The sequence below is a fragment of the Clavelina lepadiformis genome, chromosome 7 (assembly GCF_947623445.1).
Source record: "Clavelina lepadiformis chromosome 7, kaClaLepa1.1, whole genome shotgun sequence".
Lineage (NCBI taxonomy): Eukaryota > Metazoa > Chordata > Ascidiacea > Aplousobranchia > Clavelinidae > Clavelina > Clavelina lepadiformis.
The window spans coordinates 18,507,027-18,529,697 of record NC_135246.1 but is presented as its reverse complement, the minus strand read 5'-3'; the positions used below and the strand labels follow the sequence as shown (position 1 = coordinate 18,529,697).

General features: G+C 36.6%; 2 protein-coding genes and 1 long non-coding RNA gene across 3 annotated transcripts; all 3 read right to left on the bottom strand.

Moving 5' to 3' along the window:
- Positions 1 to 392: 392 nt before the first annotated feature.
- Positions 393 to 5,230, bottom strand: LOC143465324 (uncharacterized). The gene has a single exon (XM_076963553.1). It carries the CDS (start codon positions 5,206 to 5,208, stop codon positions 3,841 to 3,843), a length of 1,368 nt encoding a protein of 455 aa, XP_076819668.1. The 5' UTR covers positions 5,209 to 5,230; the 3' UTR covers positions 393 to 3,840.
- Positions 5,231 to 7,016: 1,786 nt separating this feature from the next.
- Positions 7,017 to 10,358, bottom strand: LOC143465320 (uncharacterized). The gene has a single exon (XM_076963548.1). It carries the CDS (start codon positions 9,878 to 9,880, stop codon positions 7,982 to 7,984), a length of 1,899 nt encoding a protein of 632 aa, XP_076819663.1. The 5' UTR covers positions 9,881 to 10,358; the 3' UTR covers positions 7,017 to 7,981.
- A 4,714-nt stretch (positions 10,359 to 15,072) lies between these two features.
- On the bottom strand, positions 15,073 to 16,410 carry LOC143465327 (uncharacterized). Its single transcript, XR_013118602.1, has 3 exons — positions 16,271 to 16,410; positions 15,781 to 15,991; positions 15,073 to 15,594 (listed from the first exon to the last, which is right to left on the bottom strand). It is a non-coding gene; the product is annotated as an uncharacterized LOC143465327 (long non-coding RNA).
- Positions 16,411 to 22,671: the final 6,261 nt, after the last annotated feature.

Here is a 22,671-nt window from a genome sequence, read left to right as displayed (position 1 = left end):
TTCCAGCGAAATTCCAATATCAACCGCAAATCTCGTATCGGGCTGTTTATTGACTCCGAGTGTTGCTAAAAAGTGCGGAAAATTTTGTGGTTGATCTCAACGATATTCCATCAGACCGAGATCTTCTCATGTAAGTCTTAACTGAACCTAAACATGATTAACAAAGTTTTTAATCTACTCATGGATCTTAGAGTAGCCTTTGCTCTCCGCGCTACTGACAATGCTGGTAACGTGGCCGAAGTTTCAAACATTGCAATGATGAACCTCTTTCTTTTCCACTGCTATAATATATGATCAAAGTCCTTGTTGGCTTGTAAAGATGACAATAAAGTTGTCTATGTTAACACTGAACTTCTTCAAATTGAATTCAACAATAGTTACAGAGCAATAACAACTGTATATATTGATTTTATTGAAGTTTATTTGAACAATTACATTTAGACAAAGCATTGGAAAAGCAACAGCATAAAGACGTCCAGTTTGCAGCGATGATCTTAGTAGAAAAATGCTTTGAACAGCTGTGCATAAATCACGCAGAATAGGCAGGCACGACTTGAAACGGAAAAGAAGAAGTCATCGGCACGCAATTCAATGCATCACTGACGCTATGCTTTGCAAATTTTTATAACAACCACCTAAACTTTACAGCAAGTTTTGAGCTTAAAATTTAAGGACAACTACTCTAAAGTATCAAAAATTTAAACCCACACAAAATTTTCAACCTACCCTCGACCTGCAACCAGCTATCGCCAAAAACTAACAAACAATATAACAAAAATAATAACAATAACCTGGATGACACTTCACCTTTCCACTGTATGAAAATTTTACAGCAGATAAAAAAATGGAACAGCTCAAAGGGATTTATAAAAATACTTTATCTGGATGAATGACACAAGAAAAATTTTCAACTAAGCAACTTCACTTAAATAGTTTATTAAAGAATTGATACAAGTATGGTCGTGCAGTGCTACGAATTTGCATAAGCCCGAAAAATGTGATTTCCATCTTTCCACAACGAGAACAGTTGTTTGGTTTTATCCAATGTAGGATCTTACGGTGATGAAACAAAAGGCAGTTTTATGAAAATATTTAGGAACACACGGTACACACTCATCAATAACACGACCGCCTGTCCGTGTCAGTCTTCAAGTGATTTTGATTATTGTGTAAAATATTCATTACAAACAGTCAGAAGCCAACAATTGACGCTCAGCCTTTCTGGTAGTATGCTTAAATCTCGATTCTCTGACAATTCCTTAACCAATAAGTTATATTCCTCACATGACATCACATCTTTACAATTAAGTTGTCAGAATCAAACACTGTGTCCTCGGATGTGGCACTTGTTTAATCTCTGACTGAGGTACAATATTCTCTAAAATGGTTGTAATTGTATTTTGATATCTTCCAATCGTCAAAAATACCAAGCTTTCCAATCCTGAAACATCGAAATTCTTTCATTTCTAGCTTAAGGCCGAAGAATAAATCATATCTTCTTTGAATGAACTTCCTGAATACAAATGCCAATGTCAAATTCTGTCTCCGATGTCAATGTTTCTTCAAGTGGCGTTTATTTTCGTTTTCTCTGTTTCCTCATTTAATCTTCGCACATAATCTTGTGTGTTCTAATTCTTGTGAAATCAGATCACTGATTGGTTTTCATACAACATCAACCAGTCTGCAACCTAGTTGATACTCCATAGTTAAATATGGTACGATTTATACTTATAACCTATTTGCTAAGAAATTGAATGAAAATAGCAAAAAACTTGCATTTGATGTGAATATAGAAATAAAAAGAAACTGAAAATTGAATACATTAAATTCAAATACATTGCAATCAGCGAAAATCGAAAAAAAAAATCAACCGAATATCCTAAAACGGTTCATACTTCGGAACAGGACTTTTTCAAATGTTTGAAAATTAAACAAGATGTTTACGGTGAAAAACATAACATTCATTGGCATGATTAACAAATCACCAAACCAGTTTTATGTGGTAGAAGTTTAATTGTTAACGTTACTGTAACTCTGAATGTAAACAAATACCAAAAAATTGCCACATCTGCATTCATAATAGATCTGATTAAAACTTGAACCAAACATTTCATTACTAATTGTGCTATCCAAGTTGGACTGCCGTATGAGTTTGCAAACTGCTGTTTTGTAAAAACAATTTGAAACAAACTAGTGCATGTAAACAAATACCAAAAACATGTCATGAACTCTCATATGATGCTGCAATTCACTGTTTTAGGAAAATGATTTGCAGCAAATCTTGCATTGATTTGGAGGTAGGTACATGTGAGTTTTTAAATCAGTTTGCAGGTTTGCTTTTTGTTTGATAGATTTATCAGAAACTAAGCAGCAGAAATGCTTTCGGTCATCTTTAACAATTGTCATGGAGTGCTTAATCTTGCTTTTAAAGTTTTTACCATTAGATGTGCATTCATCTGGAAATTCCTTTGCTGACATATTATATTTTGGGAGTGAGTTTGTTTCATTCAAGTTTTAAGGATCAACAAGTTTGTCCAAATGTGTGGAATTTGCTTCATTCTCTGACGAGTGAAAATATTATTTAACATAAGACTAATTTTGTCATCAGACTCAATTCGAGATACTTCCCTATATCCCATTGACTCTTCTTTGATAGCTCCAATATGAGGAGAAACAAATGCAATCTCTGAATGAGCTTCCTTAATACAAATGTCAATGTCAGACTTTTCAACTTATGATTGCAATATTTCCTCATTTGGCATTGAATTGTTTGTGGTTTTGGATTTCTTTATTTCTGCAAGAAGTTTTAAACACATGTCTTCCATGTTTTCTTGCATTTTGTCAAATTCCCACTTTACATATTGTCGCATCACTGATTGTTTTCAAAATAATCTCGACATGCTTACCACTTGGATAACACTCCATAGTAAAGTATAAAAATGTGAGCTAAAAAAACAATGATATTTAATGTAGTGTTTGATGGATATCACATTAATGACATGATGATTATATATGACATTGTTTATATCTGTAACTTATTTGTGTGAAATGAAAATGAACACGCAAAACGGTATAAATTATTACAAGTATTCAAGGATGGAGAAATCAACTAAACTCAAATCAAATTGAGAACAACATGTGCTTGTATTGCTATGTGAAGCAAAGAAGCATTGCTTATTTGTTAATGCTAATATCGCAATAACTTTGTATGTAAACAACACTCACAAACATGTTTAAAAGTTTCGTAAAATTTAAAATTTATCATTGCAACCTCTACGTTTATAACAAATCACGAAAACACATTAACTGAATATTTCACATAAAGTCAAAAACAAAGTTCTTGTGAAATCAGATCACTGATTGCTTTTACGACAACATCAACCAGTCTACAACCTGGTTGACACTCCATAGTTGAATACATTGCGGTTTATACTTGTGGCCTATTTGCAAAGAAAATGAATGTGAATAGCAGGAAACTGCACATGATTTGAACATAGAAACATGTAGAAACCAGAAAAATTATTACATCAATCCAAAGATATTGCGATCAGCGAAAATCGAGACAAAAAGAAACAAACATCCAAAAATGGTTCATTTATTGTAATGTAACTTTTGCAAATTTTGAAAAAAGAACAAATTTTACCACTAACATTACTGTTACTCTGAATGCAAAGAAATAACAAAACAATGCCACATCTACATCTATAATTATGGATCTGATTAATAGCCAAACCAGACATTTCATTAAAAACGCTCTCCAGTAGAGACTTTCTCATGACTTTGCAAATGGCCATTTTATAAAAATGAAATTCAGCATACATCGCATTAATAAGGGCGCTATCAAGTATGGACTTTCATATGAGTTTTCAAAGTAATGTTTTGTGAAAATGATTTCAAACAAACATCGCATTGATAAGGGCGTTCTCCAGTGTGGACTTTCATATGAGTTTTCAAATTGCTGTTTTGCGAAAATGATTTCAAACAAACATCACACTGATAAGGGCGCGCTCCAGTATGGACTGTCATATGAGCTTTCAAATTGCTGTTTTGTGAAAATGATTTCAAACAAACATCACACTGACAAGGGCGCACTCCAGTGTGGACTCTCAAATGATGTTGCAAGTGGCTGTTTTGTGAAAATGATTTCAAACAAACATCGCATTGATAAGGGCGCTCTCCAGTGTGGACTATCAAATGATGTTGCAAACGGCTGTTTTGTGAAAATGATTTGCAGCAAACATCACATTGGTAAGGGTGCTCTCCAGTGTGTGCTTTCATATGACGCTGTAAATTTCCATTCTCCGAAAATGAGTTCAAACAAACATCGCATTGATAAGGGCGCTCTCCAGTGTGGACTTTCATATGACTTTTCAAAATGCTGTTTTGTGAAAATGTTTTGAAACAAACATTGCATTGATAAGGGCGCTCTCCAGTGTGGGCTTTCATATGACGCTGTAATTTTCCATTCTCCGAAAATGATTTCAAACAAACATCGCATTGATAAGGGCGCTCTCCAGTGTGGACTTTCATATGATGCTGCAAAGTGCTGTTTTGAGAAAATGATTTGCAGCAAACATTGCATTGATAAGGGCGCACTCCAGTGTGGGCTTTCATATGACGCTGTAAATTTCCATTCTCCGGAAATGATTTCAAATAAACATCGCATTGATAAGGGCGTTCTCCAGTGTGGACTCTCATATGATGTTGCAAATGGCTGTTTCGTGAAAATGATTTGCAACAAACTCGACATTCATACAATCGTTTACTCTCGTGAGTCTTTAAGTGAATTTTCATTTTGGTTTGTTGTGTAAAAGATTTATCACAAAAGGCGCAACAGAAATCTTTTATTTTGTCATTTCCAACAGTTCGTGAACATTTAACCTCTCTAGTATTCATCTCACGATTTGTGATGTTTTTATCAGGAAACTTCGTAGCCAATTTGTTGGATTTCTCCTGTAAATTTCTTTTATTTAGGTTTTCAGAAACAACAACCTTGCCATCGAATACTGGTTTTTCTTCAATCTCTGACTGAGAGAAAACATTGTTTGACATAAGAGTAAATGTTGCATCTGTCTCAGTCGGGACTTCACATAGTGAAGTTGATTTACTTCTTGTCGCATAGCTTTTCATTCTTGCAAAATCATATAATCTTACCACTGATTCTTTTAAAATAATCTCCACATGTTTATCACTTGGATGACACTCCATAATAAAATACAAGGTTGCTAGCTAAAACAAAACATAAATTGATTATTGATGTATCATTGAATGGATACCACGTGAATGACATTCCATGATTATACATGACACTGTTTATATTTGTAACCTATTTTCGGGGTAAACAAAATGAACATGGAAATCTGTTAAATTGTTGGCAACATAAAGAACCTTTTAAGATTTACAGAAGCATTCAATTACAGTCGACTCCGCTTAATTCGGACACTTTGGTTCCACTCACTTTTGGCCGAATTAAGCGGAGAAACGGCTTTGTCCGAATTAAACGGAAAATCAATTGTTCGTTTCATGGTCATGCGTAAAGGCAAAAAACGCAATTAAGATACTGTTATGTTGCTTAATAAATGAATTGCAGCTGCGCTATACTGCAGTAACTGGCACTGATCGCATAAAACAACTTCGTTTACTTTAGTGAGCAATTTCACTTTTAGTGCTAAACTTTTCTGTACAATTTTGTCCTACAAGATGGACGCAATTGTACCGAAGTAAAAGCGACTATGAAGCTGGCACAGCGTTATATGAGTTCATTGTCGAATGTTACTGCATCGATTGTCATTGTTTCACCATAATCACTCATAATGCAATTGAATCTTGTCTTAAAACGAACAAAGTACTGTTTATTGTGTAATAACCTAACAATGGAATTGCGAACCTACGTCCGAATTAAGCGGAGAATTGTCCGAATTAACAGGAATTTTTTATGTTCAATTTTTACTTTTGTTCCGTTCCCGAGCATTTTGGCCGAATAAAGCGGTTGTCCGTGTTATCCGGTGTCCGAATTAAGCGGATTGACTTTACATCAATTCAAATACGTTGCAATCAGCAAAAAAATTAAACAACATGTTTGCGGTGAAAAACATACCAATCCTTGCCATCAATAACAATTCACCAAACCAGTTTTATGTGGTAGAAGTTTTAATGCTAACGTTACTGTAACTCTGAATGTAAACAAATACCAAAACATTGCCGCATCTGCATTCATAATAGATCTGATTAAAACTTAAACCAAATATTTCATTATTATTGATGCTCTCCAAGCTGGACTGCTCTATGAGTTTGCAAATTGCTGTTTTGTAAAAATGATTTGAAACAAACAAATACCAAAAACATGTCATGAACTTTCATATGATGCAGCAAATCGCTGTTTTAGGAAAATGATTTGCAGCAAATCTTGCATTGATTTGGAGGTAGGTCCATGTGGGTTCTTAAATCAGTTTGCAGGTTTGCCTTTTGTTTGATAGATTTATCAGAAACTGAGCAACAGAAATGCTTTCGGTCATCTTTAACAATTATCATGGAATGCTTAACCTTGCTTTTAAAGTTTTTACCATTCGATGTTCATTCATCAGGAAATTACTTTGCTGACAAATCTGTGGAAATCTCTTGCTTCATTCTCTGACTGAGTGAAAATGTTATTTAACGCTACCGTAATTTTGTCATCAGACTCAAATCGAGATACCTCCCTATCTCCCATTGACTCTTCTTTGATTGCTCCAATATGAGGAGAAACAAATGCAATCTCCGAATGACCTAGCTTAATACAAATGTCAACGTCAGATTTTTCATCTTATGATTGCAATATTTCCTCATTTGGCATCGAATTGTTTGCGGTTTTGGATTTCTTTATTTCTGCAAGAAGTTTTAAACACATGTCTTCCATGTTTTCTTGTATTTTATCAAATTCCAACTTCGCATCATGTCGCATCACTGATTGTTTTCAAAATAATCTCGATATGCTTACCACTTGCATGACAGTCCATAGTAAACTATAAAAATGTGAGCTAAAGAAACAATTATATTTAATGTAGCGTTTGATGGATATCACATTAATGACATGATGATAGTATAGTATATGATATTGTTTATATGATTATATCTTTAACTTATATGCTGTGAAATGAAAATGAACACGCAAAACTCTTTAAATTATTACAAGTATTCAAGGACGGAGAAATCAACAAAACTCAAAGCATATTGAGAACAACATGTGCTTGCATTGCTATGTGAAGCAAAGAAGCATTTCTTATGTGCAACCTGTGCTAAGCTAACATCGCAATAACTCTGTATGTAAACAAAACTCAAAAACATGTTTAAAAGGTTCATAAAAGTTAAAATTTATCATTGCAACCGCTACGTTTATAACAAATCAAGAAAACAAATTAACTAAATATTTGACATAAAGTCAAAAGCAAAGTTCTTGTGAAATCAGATCACTGATTGCTTTTACGACAACATCAACCAGTCTACAACCTGGTTGACACTCCATAGTTGAATACATTGCGGTTTATACTTATGACCTATTTGCAAAGAAAATGAATGTGAATAGCAGGAAACTGGACATGATTTGAATATAGAAACATGTTGAAACCGGAAAAATTATTACATCAATTCAAAGACACTGCAATCAGCGAAAATCAAGACAAAATGAAACAAACATCCAAAAATGGTTCATATTTTGCAATGTGACTTTTGAACATTTTTAGAAAGGAAACAAACATTTTACAGTGCAATACATAACAATCATTGGTATAAAGAACAAATAACCAAACTAGCTTTATGTGGAAGAAATATTAACGCTAACATTACTATAACTCTGAATGCAAAGAAATACCAAAACATTGCCACGTCTACATTTATAATAGATCTGTTTAACACTTAAACAAAACATTTCATTAAGGGCACTCTCCAGTGTGGACTCTCATGAGTTTTCAAATTGCTGTTGTGTCAAAATGATTTGCAGCAAACATCACCCTTGACCCTGATAAGGGTGTTCTCCAATATGGGCTTTCATATGACATTGTAAATTGCTGTTTTTCGAAAATGATTTCAAACATACGTCGCATTGATAAGGGCGCTCTCCAGTATGGACTCTCATATGAGTTTTTAAATTGCTGTTTTGCGAAAATGATTTCAGACAAACATCGCATTGATAAGGGCGCTCTCCAGTATGGATTTTCATATATTGCTTCATATTGCTGTCTTCCGAAAATGATTTTAAACAAACATCGCATTGATAAGAGCGCACTCCAGTGTGGACTATCATATGACGCTGTAAATGGCTGTTGTTCAAAAATGATTTCAGACAAACATCGCATTGATAAGGGCGGTCTCCAGTGTGGACTCTCATATGAGTTTTTAAAATGCTACTTTCCGAAAATGATTTCAAACAAACGTCGCATTGATAAGAACGCTCTCCAGTGTGGACTTTCATATGACGCTGTAAACTGCCGTTTTTAGAAAATGATTTCAAACAAACATCGCATTGATAAGGGCTTTTTCCTGTGTGGACTCTCATATGAGTTGTTAAAATGCTCCTTTGTGAAAAAGATTTCAAACAAACATCGCATTGATAAGGGCGCTCTCCAGTGTGGATTGTCATATGTTGCTTCAAATTGCTGTTTTCCGAAAATGATTTCAAACAAACATCGCATTGATAAGGGCGCTCTCCAGTGTGGATTCTCATATGACGTTGCAAATGGCTGTTTTGTGAAAATGATTTCAAACAAACATCGCATTGATAAGGGCGCTCTCCAGAGTGGATTCTCATATGTTGTTGCAAATGGCTGTTTTGAGAAAATGATTTGCAGCAAACAGTGCATTGATAAGGGCGCTCTCCAGTGTGGACTTTCAAATGATGCTGTAAATTGCTGTTTTGCGAAAATGATTTCAAACAAACATCGCATGGATAAGGGCGCTCTCCAGTGTGCACTTTCATATGACTTTTCAAAATGCTGTTTCGTGAAAATGATTTCAAACAAACATCGCATTGATAAGGGCGCTCTCCAGTGTGGACTCTCAAATGATGTTGCAAATGGCTGTTTTGTGAAAATGATTTGCAGCAAACATCGCATTGATAAGGGCGCTCTCCAGTGTGGACTATCAAATGATGTTCCAAATAGCTGTTTCGAGAAAATGATTTGCAGCAAACATTGCATTGATTAGGGCGCTCTGCAGCGTGTGCTTTCATATGACGCAGTAAATTTCCATTCTCCGAAAATGATTTCAAACAAACATCACATTGATAAGGGCGCTCTCCAGTGTGGACTCTCAAATGATGCTGCAAATTGCTGTTTTGAGAAAATGATTTGCAGCAAACATTGCATTGATAAGGGCGCTCTCCAGTGTGGACTTTCATATGTTGCTTCAAAGTGCTGTTTCGTGAAAATGATTTGCAACAAACTCGACATTCATACAATCGTTTACTCTTGTGAGTCTTTAAATGAATTTTCATTTTGGTTTTTTGTGTAAAATATTTATCACAAACGGCGCAACAGAAATGTTTTATTTTGTTATTTTCAACAATTCGTGAACATTTAACCTCTCTAGTATTCATCTCACGATTTGTGATGTTTTTATCAGGAAACTTCGTAGCCAAGTTGTTGTATTTCTCCTGTAAATTTCTTTTATTTGGGTTTTCAGAATCAACAACCTCGCCATCAAATACTGGTTTTTCTTCAATCTCTGACTGAGAGAAAACATTGTTTGACATAAGAGATAATGTCGCATCTGTCTCAGTCGGGACTTCACATAGTGAAGTTGATTCACTTCTTGTCGCATAGCTTTTCATTCTTGCAAAATCATATAATCTTACCACTGATTCTTTTAAAATAATCTCCACATGTTTATCACTTGGATGACACTCCATAATAAAATACAAAGTTGCTAGCTAAAACAAAACATAAATTGATGTTTGATGTATCATTGAATGGATACCACGTGAATGACATTCCATGATTATACATGAAACTGTTTATATTTGTAAACTATTTTCGGGGTTAAAAAATGAACATGGAAATCTGTTAAATTGTTGGCAACATAAAAAACCTTTTAAAATTTACAGAAGCATTCAATTACAGTCGACTCCGCTTTATTCGGACCCTTTGGTTCCGCTCACTTTTGTCCAATCTAAGCGGAAAATCAATCATTTGTTTCATGGTCATGCATAAAGGCAAAAAACGCATTTAAAATACTGTTATGTTGCGTAATAAATGAATTATAGCTGCGCTATACTGCAGTAACTGGCACTGATCGCATAAAACAACTTCGTTTACTTTAATGAGCATTTCACTTTTTGTGCTAAACTTTTCTGTACAATTTTGTCCTACAAGATGGACGCAATTGTACCGAAGTAAAAGCGACTATGAAGCTGGCACGGTGTTATTTGAGTTCATTGTCGAATGTTACTGCATTGATTGTCATTGTTTCACCATAATCACTCATAATGCAATTGAATCTTGTCTTAAAACGAACAAAGTACTGTTTATTGTGTCATAACCTAACGATGGAATTGCGAACCTAAGGTGTCCAAATTAAGCGGAGAATTGTCCGAATTGACAGGAGTTTTTTACGTTCAATTTTTACTTTTGTTCCGTTCCCGAGCATTTTGGCCGACTAAAGCGGTTGTCCAGGTTATCCGGTGTCCGAACTAAGCGGATTCGACTGTACGTTGCATTCAACAAAACTCAAAGCAAAATGAGATAAACATGTTCTAGCATAGGGTTACCACAACTGAAAAAATTCAACTTCCTGACGGTCTCAATGACCAAATTTTGCGACACCAAACAGATGCAATACAGCATTTTACAATATGCTCTAACATCATACCAATTTAAACGCCTATTTTGTCCACAAGACAGCAGCATTGGAACAGAGGGAAAAGAGCACAGAATTGTCACATTTGTTTAGTCCAACAACTTTCTGTTTATTAATATTAATATTGTCTGGTTAACAAAAATAAAGTCAACTTCGGTGCACTCACTAGGTAGGTCTGGTTACTACAAAGCAAACAGCAAAATTGATCTTTCAAAATAAACTAGTCTAGTCAAATAACTCGACCAACAAAAAAGCCAAATCGCATAATTACAAAGTATGGGAAGTTACGTGACGCGACACCTGATCGAAAGACACTTTATCGAACGACACTTAATCGAACGACAGATGATCGAAACGACACTTTATCGAACCGACAGTTGATCAAACGACACTTTATCGAACCGACAGCTTATCAAAGCGACAGTTGATCGAATCGACTGTTGCTTCTCTCGCACACAGTCATAGCAAAACGTGGCGTACAGTTGCATTGTTTGCTGCAGAAAATTAAAATTTGGTGACTTTTCATAAACAATGTTCAGCTATCTGTCCATGTTTGTTTGATAAAGTTGGATTTTGTAATTTTTGAGATATTGTGATATTTATATAATTTTGCTCTCTCCGCATTGAAGCGTAACGTTTTCGTTTACTCATTTACGCACCAATAACATGACTTACTATTCTCTTTCGTTCTCTACTCACAGCGGGGGCGCGGCGTAACAAGAAGAATTTCTAGAAATGTGTCACTTTTAGAAATACCTAATTTACACTAAATTCACTTTCTTTAGTTTTACAATTATGATGTATACAGGAAGCCAGATGATGTTTCTACTAACCTGTAAAAATCTCATCAGTCTACGACGCATAGTTTTCTATTAATTAACGATTACAAATGTGTGTGACGATATGCACTGTTAAAAGCACGACAACTGACGAAGTGCACATTTCAATCGCAATTCATTTAATTACAAGTTGTGTGCAATTGCTCGAAGATAACTTTTTATGTCAATATTCGTTGATTTTGCCTTCAATTCCTTACTCTTTGTATCTATAATGACTAGTCTAGTCTACTGTTGAATATTTTGCCTTCAATTCCTTACTCTTTGTATCTATAATGACTAGTCTAGTCTACTGTACAGACAATCTCGTACTTAGTAATTCTCGTGCGTATTCTTGTGATATCTTATTAATATGTGGGCGGGCCGGCCGCCATGCGAAATCGTACACTTTATGATACAAATATAAAACGTCAACTTTATGATATATACATCACAATTCATTAATACACACCATTACAAAGACCGCACATCACAATGGCTTATTGTTTCAATGTTTGAGAAACACGCAAAAATCTTGCTTGAACTGTCGGTTCGATAAAGTGTCGTTCGATCAGCTGTCGGTTCGATAAAGTGTCGTTCGATCAACTGTCGGTTCGATAAAGTGTCTTTCGATCATCTGTCGTTTCGATCAGCTGTCGTTCAATAAAGTGTCTTTCGATAAGGTGTCATAGTACCGGGAAGTTATTTACTTATAACTAGGGCGATTATTTTTTGACCTAAAAAACGAAAGTTTTTGACTGAAAAATTGAAAATTTTGACATTAAAAATCGTTTTTTGACAAATGAATATTTGAAGTAGTTAAATTACCCATTATTGTACAAAAAGTTAAAATTTATTGTAGTAAAGAAGGGCAAAAATCTGAAAACAGACCTAGCCTATTCTGAAAAGGGAAATGAACTAATTACAAATTACAGCCAAAAAAATTGCAACTAAAACACAACAAAAACACATCACAAACAGCGCAACAGAACTGTTTGGTTTTGTCATTTTCAACAATTCATGAACATTTAACCTCTCTAGTATTGCTCCTACGATTTTTGATGTTTTTATCAGGAAACTTCATAGCCACGGGTGCCGAACTTGGGTGGACAGGGTGGATTTGTCTAACAAATAATAGCGATTTTATGTTCAAAAGGTTATACAGTTAAATCCGGTTAATTGCATTCTGGATAATCACATAATTCGTTTTATCGCCTAAAGCGTGCAAGTCCCAAACCGTAGGCGTAGTGTATCATTTGTAAAAACAATACTTCGGTTTATCGAATAACGGTTTATTGCATAATCCGCTTAATTGAATAAAAATGAAGATAATTTATTCGATTATTCAAAAGTTTTTAAAAGATAAAATTGAAAACAACGCGCACTGGGAACGCACACGCTATGCGTAAGCTTTGTGACTTGTACTGCGCTTTCTTACGAAACAATGAAACCAACAATGCTCAATTTAAGCATTAACACGTGGCTGTCAATACGCAGACATTAACATTCGCACTGTTTTAGTTTCATTTAAGCGTTGCGTTGCGTTAAGATGATGACGTAATATGTGAAGAAGTTTTACGAAACAAACAAGTTGAAAGCTCTGCTGACGCAATCGTTGTGACAACACCATAAAATAAACAAGTTCTGCATGTACTTCATACAATTCACCAATGACTACAGTTTCAAGGGGCGGACATGGCCACATTTGTTCGCTTAAAAACACAAATGCAAGAAAGCATGTTTTCATCTTTTGCGTGCTTCAATGAATGAATGATCGCTATACACAATAAACGTTAGTGTTTTGCGTGTTGACGTCTTTACACATGACCAGCGTCGCACGTCAAGTAAGAAAAGAACTGGAATTTGCACTTTTGCATAAACGCATAATTCGTTTAATCGCATAAAAAGGCTTGGCAAATTGACTATGCAATTAACCAGATTTGACTGATATGCTTTTGTTGGAAGTGTTTTCCCATCTCTGGTGTTACGTCTGTACAGACAAACACAATGACCAAAAATAACCTTGGGACGACCCATGCGAAGAGTTTAAAGAGAAACTGTAAGTGTTAGGTTAGCTGCTTAGCATAACCAACAAGTCTAAAATTTTTATAAAAAGTAAAAAGTTGTATCATGGCTGTTGTCGCAAATAACGTTGATTAGAAGTATATTTTATCTTATTTTGTGTTTTTACAACAATCCTTGACATGGGGAATTCCCAAACATATGAACCCATTATCTTTTCCGCCCTACATTTTGTAAACTTCGGCGCCTATGTTCATAGCCAATTTGTTGTATTTCTCCTGTAAATTTCTTTTATTTAGGTTTTCAGAATCAACAACCTCGCCATCGAATGTTGCATTTCCTTCATTCTCTGACTGAGGGAAAACATTATTTGAAGTGAGAGTAAATGTAGCATCTGTTACAGTCGGCAAAATCTCAATATCCTTTAACGACAAAGATTTTAACGACAAAGATGAGACCGGGGTTAGTTGGAAAAAATTTTAGGAAAATTTAAACCACCAAACTTCAGAATGATCTTCGAAACCTTTATCTAGTCTGGCATAATGACTACGCTGGTCTACAACTTATTACAAAAGACTGACCAGAAATTGTTACAGGTTTACGCACAAACTTTATTTTTTCAGACATCAGTCACATTTTTCAACTAACCCCGAAGCCGGGGTTTGTTGGAAAACCACACAGGGTTAGTTGGAAAATATATCAATTTGTTATATACAGTATTCAAAATTGTCTGTTCGTTGAATGTCAATCAATCTATTGTGGATTGTAGCCCGACAAGTCAACATGGAAGACAAATTTCTGCTGACAGCGTTTCGTTGATCCGCGTAGATCCACGTTGAGTTTTGCGTTTATATACTCGCGCATACTTTCAATTAAAAGGTGTAGATAGGCCTATTTATCGATCTGTATCAAATAACAAGTTCCAACTTAACTGTACGAGGCTGTATAAGTAAAATATATGAATTCCATCAAGCATTAATAAAAGAAATTTTTACTCATATGATTTTACATATTCCAACTAATCCCATTCAAAATTTTCCAACTAACCCCGTATGCACAAGAGAGATAAAACTTACTTTTTATGTAGCCACTAAACCAGGTAATTTAATTGCCTCTGCCTTTTCTGGTACCATGGCACCTACGGTCAATATAGACTAATGAACTTTCAATTGTTTCTCTAGAGCAGTATGTTAGCCTACACTATATTTACCAACAAGCTCGAATTTTAGTTCAAAGTGTAAAAAACAGAAAAACGTGTGTCACTCTTATGCTTCTGCTCTGAGATCAATAAAATTAACATGGCGAATAGATAACACCGTTATCAATCACTAAGGGGCAGTAAAGATTTACAAAGATGTTCGGGGAAAACTAAAACTGCGATTTTTCAACTAACCACGCTTTTCAACTAACCCCGGTCTCCCGTAAATGCCATTTTGGTATTTTCCGGTTGATTAATTTTATTTTGGTTAAGCTTATATATATGGATACAATGTTCTTCTATTGGCATCCTGTGATAATAAAACTTACTGTTCTGTGATTTCTTGTAACTTCTTCTTCCTGCTATCGGTTCTTCTATCTTGTTACATCCGGCTTTAGTCACTTGGTAAAATTAATTTTGGTATGGCCTATTCTGCTCTATTGGCATTTTTTCAGTTTGGTGGCCTATTTTCCGTTTTGGTATTTTTATTGTTCCTGTTTTAGTTTGGTAAATATTAAGGGATGTAGGTTATAGTGCGTTTATATCACGATCAGGACTGCGCAAGCAACATAATTTTCACCACCTCCCATACATATTTGTGTATTTCTTCAGTTCAGGATATTGCTTGAACCAAGTATTATAGTAATAAACCTGCTGGCATTTGTCTCTCCAACCTGATATCATCCTAGCAAAGGGATGGCGAACATTGACCATGATAGCTGAGTCTTGGTCCTGCAATATGAGAAGATAAAAGTTTTAATAAAGTAATTTGTTATGAATCTGCGGCTTAAAGTTGTGCAAGTACCATGCTAGGTTATACAATTAAAGTCGATGGCCGACACCTAACCAACTATACGTTACTGCTTGGTAAAAGCGTTGTGTAGGGTTGGTCAAAAATTTGCTTTTAGCGACTGTTACTTTCCAGATTTCCAACTTTTTTGCTGCTTCTAACTCTTCGAAAGCGTTCACGTTGCTGTGGATGGCTTTTTCCCAAAATTGTTCCCTCGCTGCCTCGCCTAGAGCGCGCAAGTTCCAGAAAACGTCATTCCATGTTGAACTCCCGGCTTTCAACACTTGACAAGCATCGTGCGATGTCGGTAACTGCCGATATATCCGTCAGTGGGCGCCCCTGAGGTAATTTTTTGCTTCAATGACATTCTCATTGTAATTTTTATATCTTTTCTAAACAACAGGCTTAAGGCAAATCCTTTATACGTTTATCATAATACTGTTTGTTGTATTCGTAATCGACGAAATCTATATTATATAAACAACTGTTCGAAAAGACATCGTAAGCAAGTGTTTCTCGCTTTGTGCATTTGATATCAGGACACTTTTCAATCCAGAATATTTTGATTAAGCTTACAATACAAAACAGTCATTACTGTAGTAATTTCTGGATGTTGACCTTTTTCTTTTACTTGCTGCCATTTAATACGAAATTCCGGGTCAACTCTCGAGCACCGTCTGGCGATGGTTTGCACCCTTGCGTCGAATCTTTGTTTGGTCACGTGACTAGGCTCACGAAGCGAAAGATCCTGAGCTGCCATCTGTCGATTAATGCAAGGTTTGTTTTATGAAAAATTTACCTTGTGTGTAATTGTGTGGATGACTTTCTCAATGACACAAACCGACATATCAGTGGACAAAATAAATACGTATAGCTGTACATATGGCTATATATCAAGCTATATGTAGCTGAATAAGCTATACTAAGTCTAAATTCGTAAACTTGGTTGTACCATTGGTGGTTCATACACTCTGTAGTAGAGAGTCTAAACGTCCCATACGTATAATTACAATAAAATTTACAAAACAATCACCATTCGCTTTGACTTAAACGAGATTTCTTTTGTCTTCGGAATATGACGAAAAGATTTTCGTTTATATTCTTTGTGATAACTTTCTTTGCTGGTGTCTTTCTTTGTTTTAACCGCTTTCGTTGTGGTTGTTGGTTTGCTCAGTGCTATTTTACTTGTCATATGAGGCAGTTTGTCTCTTTCCTTGATATTAAACATGTCTCGAATTAAGACAAAATGAACAAATAACGTACAGACCACAACCACAGCCATCAACAAGAAAAACCTGCTCCTAATGGTTAAGAAGTGCTGAGCTTTGCTTTGCCAAAACTTAGGTAAAATCTTCCATTTAAACAGCATTGTTATCTTCGTATATTGCGCGATGGCTTTCTTGCCCACTCTTAATCAGTTTTTGTTTAGAAAACCCACATCATGCTATTTGCCTGAAAATCTTTCACAGCTTGCTATAGACAGCACTTTAGCGCGCCACTGAAGAACAATATAACAGAAAATTGTTTTATGATTCTTAAATTCAGTTGGTAATTTGGTCGTCCTTGCTTATGTTTCGCCCGAAACGATTTCATTTCACCAGACAATCTATCAACTTGTATGTGTGAATTATAACTCTTAAATAAATATATATACTCGTACAGTATATGTACATTATTTTTTAATTTTGAAATAATGTCTGTATCAATAAAAATTGGATTTAAGAAAACTATGGCCGATTGGATAATGTAATATTGTTAATGCTGACATGTTATAGGTAAGATTTAATGCAGAAACTACAACAGATAAATTCAATAATTTCCTTTAATCGAGCTTTTAACCTGTAGAAGTTGGATGCTTATAAGTTTTTACTTTTGGGTGAAAGTCGACTTACCTGCGAAAAAGGTTGGCATTACGAACATACATCAGCAAGTTAAGGCAAGAATTCATTCTTTAACAGTATTTCGATAAAACTGGGGCGAAGAGAGTAAAAATTGTGTAATTACATTTTGGTCTTTAGTAGTTACATCAGGTACGTTTTAGTATATACTGTAGAATGGTTCTTTTTTGGGCTTCTGTTTAAGATTCAATTCATTGGTTCACTTCTGTACTTGCACTTCTACAACTTCACTTTAATAATAGTTTATTACAGAATTGATACAATTTAGGTCGTGTAGTGCCACGAATTTCCATAAGCCCCCAAAAATGTGATTTCTATCGTTCTGTAGTGGCTTGGGAGCCACAACCAAGACCGATATATTAATTGTGAGAACGTATACGCCATTTAGTTACTGAAACATTGTTCATTGACAAACTGCAATCAGCATTTCTGCAAAGCTGCAATTTGGCTGCAGATGCAATTTGGCTGCAGCTGTAAACTTGCTGAAACTGCAATCATTATGCAACATTGGAAACGAGCTCTAAATAACTTTATGTGAAAACGCCGTTTAGTACGTTACCAAGCGATTTCATAACAACCCTGGCTGTAACTGAATGTAATTCCCATGGCAAACGCTTTGTGTTCATCGTTCGCGCGTTTTGAAATGTTCGTGTATTTTGTGTTGTATATTTCCGTTCACAGCGCTCTACGCTGATATAAGCTTAAACTTCTGTGCGTGTAAGCGCTCAGTCAGAGATATTGAATCGTACGAACGTATTACGTCAGTCGTGTTAAAATGTAATTTGTTAGACTTGTTTTAATTGGTGAATGCTAAGTTTGTGCTTGTGTCATAATAAACGGAACCTCTGCATTTTGGTGACAACCGACGGACCGTCCGCATTTTGATGACCACCGACGTTGACCCGACGTGTTTCAATGAAGCTGGTACTGTTAACTTTATTCTTGTAAACAAGTTGATTTAACAACAACGACAGCAATGGCTCCAGCTCAAAGTAGTTCAGTTTCTGACGGAGACGACGATGAAGACGACGATGATGACGACGCTACAACCTCTTCTGCCACATTCAGGACTTCTTGGACTGGTTGCAAAATCCTTCCAACGAAACGTTTCTCTGATTACAAACACAACATGTTCATTTGTTTACTGCTTACATGTTTCGCTTACATTTCCGAAGTTCTTACTACTTTCAACGAAGACAACAAGTTCCTACACTGTCAACTCACGAAGCTGATTGGAACACTCTACAAAGCAGTTGGGAAGATTTTCCCTACTGAGATACTGTCTTCTACTCTTGGACAACAAGCCTTGGGTTCCAACCTTGGAGATTTTATGTCCAGAGCAACATGTCACTCTATCAACGGTACCGTCTTACCGTCACTTGCTTACCGCAACGCGTTCAGTCAACGTCCTCTCATCCTATATCGCGATCAAAACGGCCACAGTCAATACGGCCAACTCATCTCAGACAACATTGTCTTACCGGGAGTACATCTGCTGGAATCGTATCGACCAGCTAGAAGTTTTGTCTTCCGAGTTCATGGGGACACTGTCCTTTACCACAACTACACCTTATCGCACGAACATGTGCAGGTGCACCAACTCAACTTACCTTTGTCGACTATACACCTCAGCTACAACGCTCCCGACTACGAGAAGATTCTCAACGAGCTGCCTGACTCCGACTCGTTCACTGACTTTCAATCGCTGCTCAGCTCTATGTCTGAAGCCAACCTGCTAAAGGAGAAAATGCGAAATGTCATAACAAGTCTCACTACTACTGATGAAACTATGATCAACGGATCCTACGTCGCAGACACGTTCGCGCACGCCGCGAAACAAACGTTGCTGCTTGCATTGTCAGAGATTACGAATCCATTTCTCTCAGCCCTTATCTTCATCCTGCAGCTACTTGCCATGATGTGGGCCTTCTGCCATACCATCGGGTTTATCCGATCATCTCCGCAGCATTTGCGGTATGCCAGATCTCTTGTATCCCGTATTCGCGCTGGACGCAGCCATCGAGATGCACCTCCACAACAAACTCATCCGTCGCCCTTGCTTCGACGTTCCCGTGACCAACCGTCTCCTTCTGGATCTTCTGATGACGCGCCACCCGCTGCGTCGTCCCGTGATGAATTCGCGGACACAAACACACTTTAAGTTTTATTACCTGTATCAACGTGTTTTTTTCGGGGCCCCGAATGTCGTATGCATGTACCCTTTTGCCATTTCCCCTTTGTCGTTGTCGACCGACAAAGTTTTTTTGTGTATATCTTGCGTATCGCATGCCTACTAATTACTAACCTTTTCCTTACTACGTCGCCTTGTCTTGCAATTGTATCTTTACCAATTTTTGTCGCATAGCATGCTCTCCTTCCCACGCATGACCTGAGTTGTTCAAATAATTAACCTCAACCTTCTAGTTTCTATACAGATTTGCAGTCATTACCATTGCTGACAAACATTTCCAACATGTCGGAACACCCGGAACCAAGATCTGACGTACAAATGGACAGTGAAACGTCGGATGCACCGGTTGCCACTTGGCCGGCGCGTTCGTTTATCAACCTCGCCATGCCCGACCCACCGATTCCCGATTCACCAGACTCACCGGACGAACAGCCAGCTCCCGCTCCACAACCGTCGACCATCAAACCGGGAGAACAAGGCTCGGATTTCCTCCTTCCCGGGCGGCGGGAGATGGCGTTTTTGAAACGAACAGTACTTCATCCGATTTACACATATTATGAGATATTGGCACCAGACATTTCCATTCTAACCAAACATTCAGACTTTTCAGTAAACGTCCTGGCATTTCCATCACCACCAAACACTTCGGCAGAGGACCTGGAGCTATGGTTCCAGCGACTGGAAACAATGTTCGACCTCGTTCCACAGATTAGTTGCGAGACAAAAATCTTCACAATGATAGGAGCCACAGCAGCTGTCCAGTCAACCGATTTGCTGCGGTTTTTCCTCCGCCTGAGAAACACAACGCCACTTGGAACCCAGGCTTACGAACAGTTCAAAAGTTATCTAAAACATCGATTGGTGTGTGAGACACCCACCAAGTGGTAACAGACGGTAGTTGCAAAACGGCAAACTACAAAACTGTAATTACTCTGTTATCTGTACATATTCATTGTGTTATTTTTGTACTACTCGCATAATCAGGATGTTGTTTTTAATTGCCAATTTTTTTTGCCTTTCGTAGCGGGGGAGGAATGTGGTGGCTTGGGAGCCACAACCAAGACCGATATATTAATTGTGAGAACGTATACGCCATTTAGTTACTGAAACATTGTTCATTGACAAACTGCAATCAGCATTTCTGCAAAGCTGCAATTTGGCTGCAGATGCAATTTGGCTGCAGCTGCAAACTTGCTGAAACTGCAATCATTATGCAACATTGGAAACGAGCTCTAAATAACTTTATGTGAAAACGCCGTTTAGTACGTTACCAAGCGATTTCATAACAACCCTGGCTGTAACTGAATGTAATTCCCATGGCAAACGCTTTGTGTTCATCGTTCGCGCGTTTTGAAATGTTCGTGTATTTTGTGTTGTATATTTCCGTTCACAGCGCTCTACGCTGATATAAGCTTAAACTTCTGTGCGTGTAAGCGCTCAGTCAGAGATATTGAATCGTACGAACGTATTACGTCAGTCGTGTTAAAATGTAATTTGTTGGACTTGTGCTAAATGATGAATGTTAAGTCGTGAACGTATTATAATCGGATCTGTACAGTTCCTACAATAAAGGATTGCTTCTGATAAACCCATCTGTTAATCGTGATAGCTTTCGGCCAGTGCCAGTAGTAACACGTTAAGGTTAGAGATTTCTAACCGCACGCAACCACGGAGTCAGATCATTAATTCGGCAGGTAAACTAAGACCTAAAGGTTAAGATAAGCAGTGACCGTCCGCAGTTCCACAACGAGAACAGTTGTTTGGTTTTATCCAATGTGGGATCTAACGATGATGAAACAAAAGGCAATTTTATGAAAATATTTAGGAACATACACATCAGTAATACAACCGCCTGTCCGTGTCAGTCTTCAAGTGAATTTGATTATTGTGTAAAAGATTCATTATTGTGTTGGTCCATGTGGGTTCTTAAATCAGTTTGCAGGTTTGCTATTTGTTTGATAGATTTATCAGAAACCGAGTAACATAAATACTTTCGGTAACAATTTTCATGGAATGCTTAACTTTGCATTTAAAGTTTTTACCATTCGATGTGCATTCATCAGGAAATTCCTTTGCTAACATATTATATTTTGGGAGTGAGTTTGTTTCATTCAAGTTTTCAGAATCAACAAGTTTGTCCAAATGTTTGGAATTCTCTTGCTTCATTCTCTGACTGAGTGAAAATATTATTTAACATTGCAGTAATTTTGTCATTAGACTCAAATCGAGATACCTCTCCATCTCCCATTGACTCTTCTTTAATAGCTCCAAGATTAGGAGAAACAAATGCAATTTCCGATTGAGCTTACTTAATACAAATGTCAATAACAAACTTTCAATTTATGTTTGCAATATTTCCTCATTTGGCATTGAACTGTTCGTGGTTTTGGATTTTTGGATTGCTGCAAGAAGCTTTGATTACATATCTTTCATGTTTTCTTGAATTTTCTCAAATTCCAACTTCACATCTTATCACATTGATTTTAATTCTTGTAAAATCATATCACTGATTGTTTTCAAAATACAGTAATCTCGACATGCTTACCACTTGGATGTCAGTCCATAGTAAACTTTGAAACTGTGAGCTAAAACAATGATACTTAATGTAACGTTAGATTGATACAACACGAATGACATGATGATTGTATATCAGTGCTCTTCAACAGGGGTTCCACGGAACCCTAGGGTTCCGTGGAACACGTAGTGGGGTTCCGTGAGTTTTAAGGGTTCCGCGAGGGTTCCTCGTTTGTTTAGGGAAATTGATTTCTTGCTTTAGCATTTTGATGCGTCATTCCGATTTTTTTCGATCACTGCACAGCATTCATACTCCAAGTAGGCCAGTTTGTTAAACAAGAAGTTGCTGAGTGCAGTCAACAACCGAATAAAACATTGATATAATTGTTGCGTCACTTGCTTTTAACAGGAACGTT

Coding starts and splice junctions, on each gene's coding strand:
- LOC143465324 (XM_076963553.1), bottom strand. CDS start 5,208: ATGGAGTGTCATCCAAGTGATAAACATGTGGAGATTATTTTAAAAGAA.
- LOC143465320 (XM_076963548.1), bottom strand. CDS start 9,880: ATGGAGTGTCATCCAAGTGATAAACATGTGGAGATTATTTTAAAAGAA.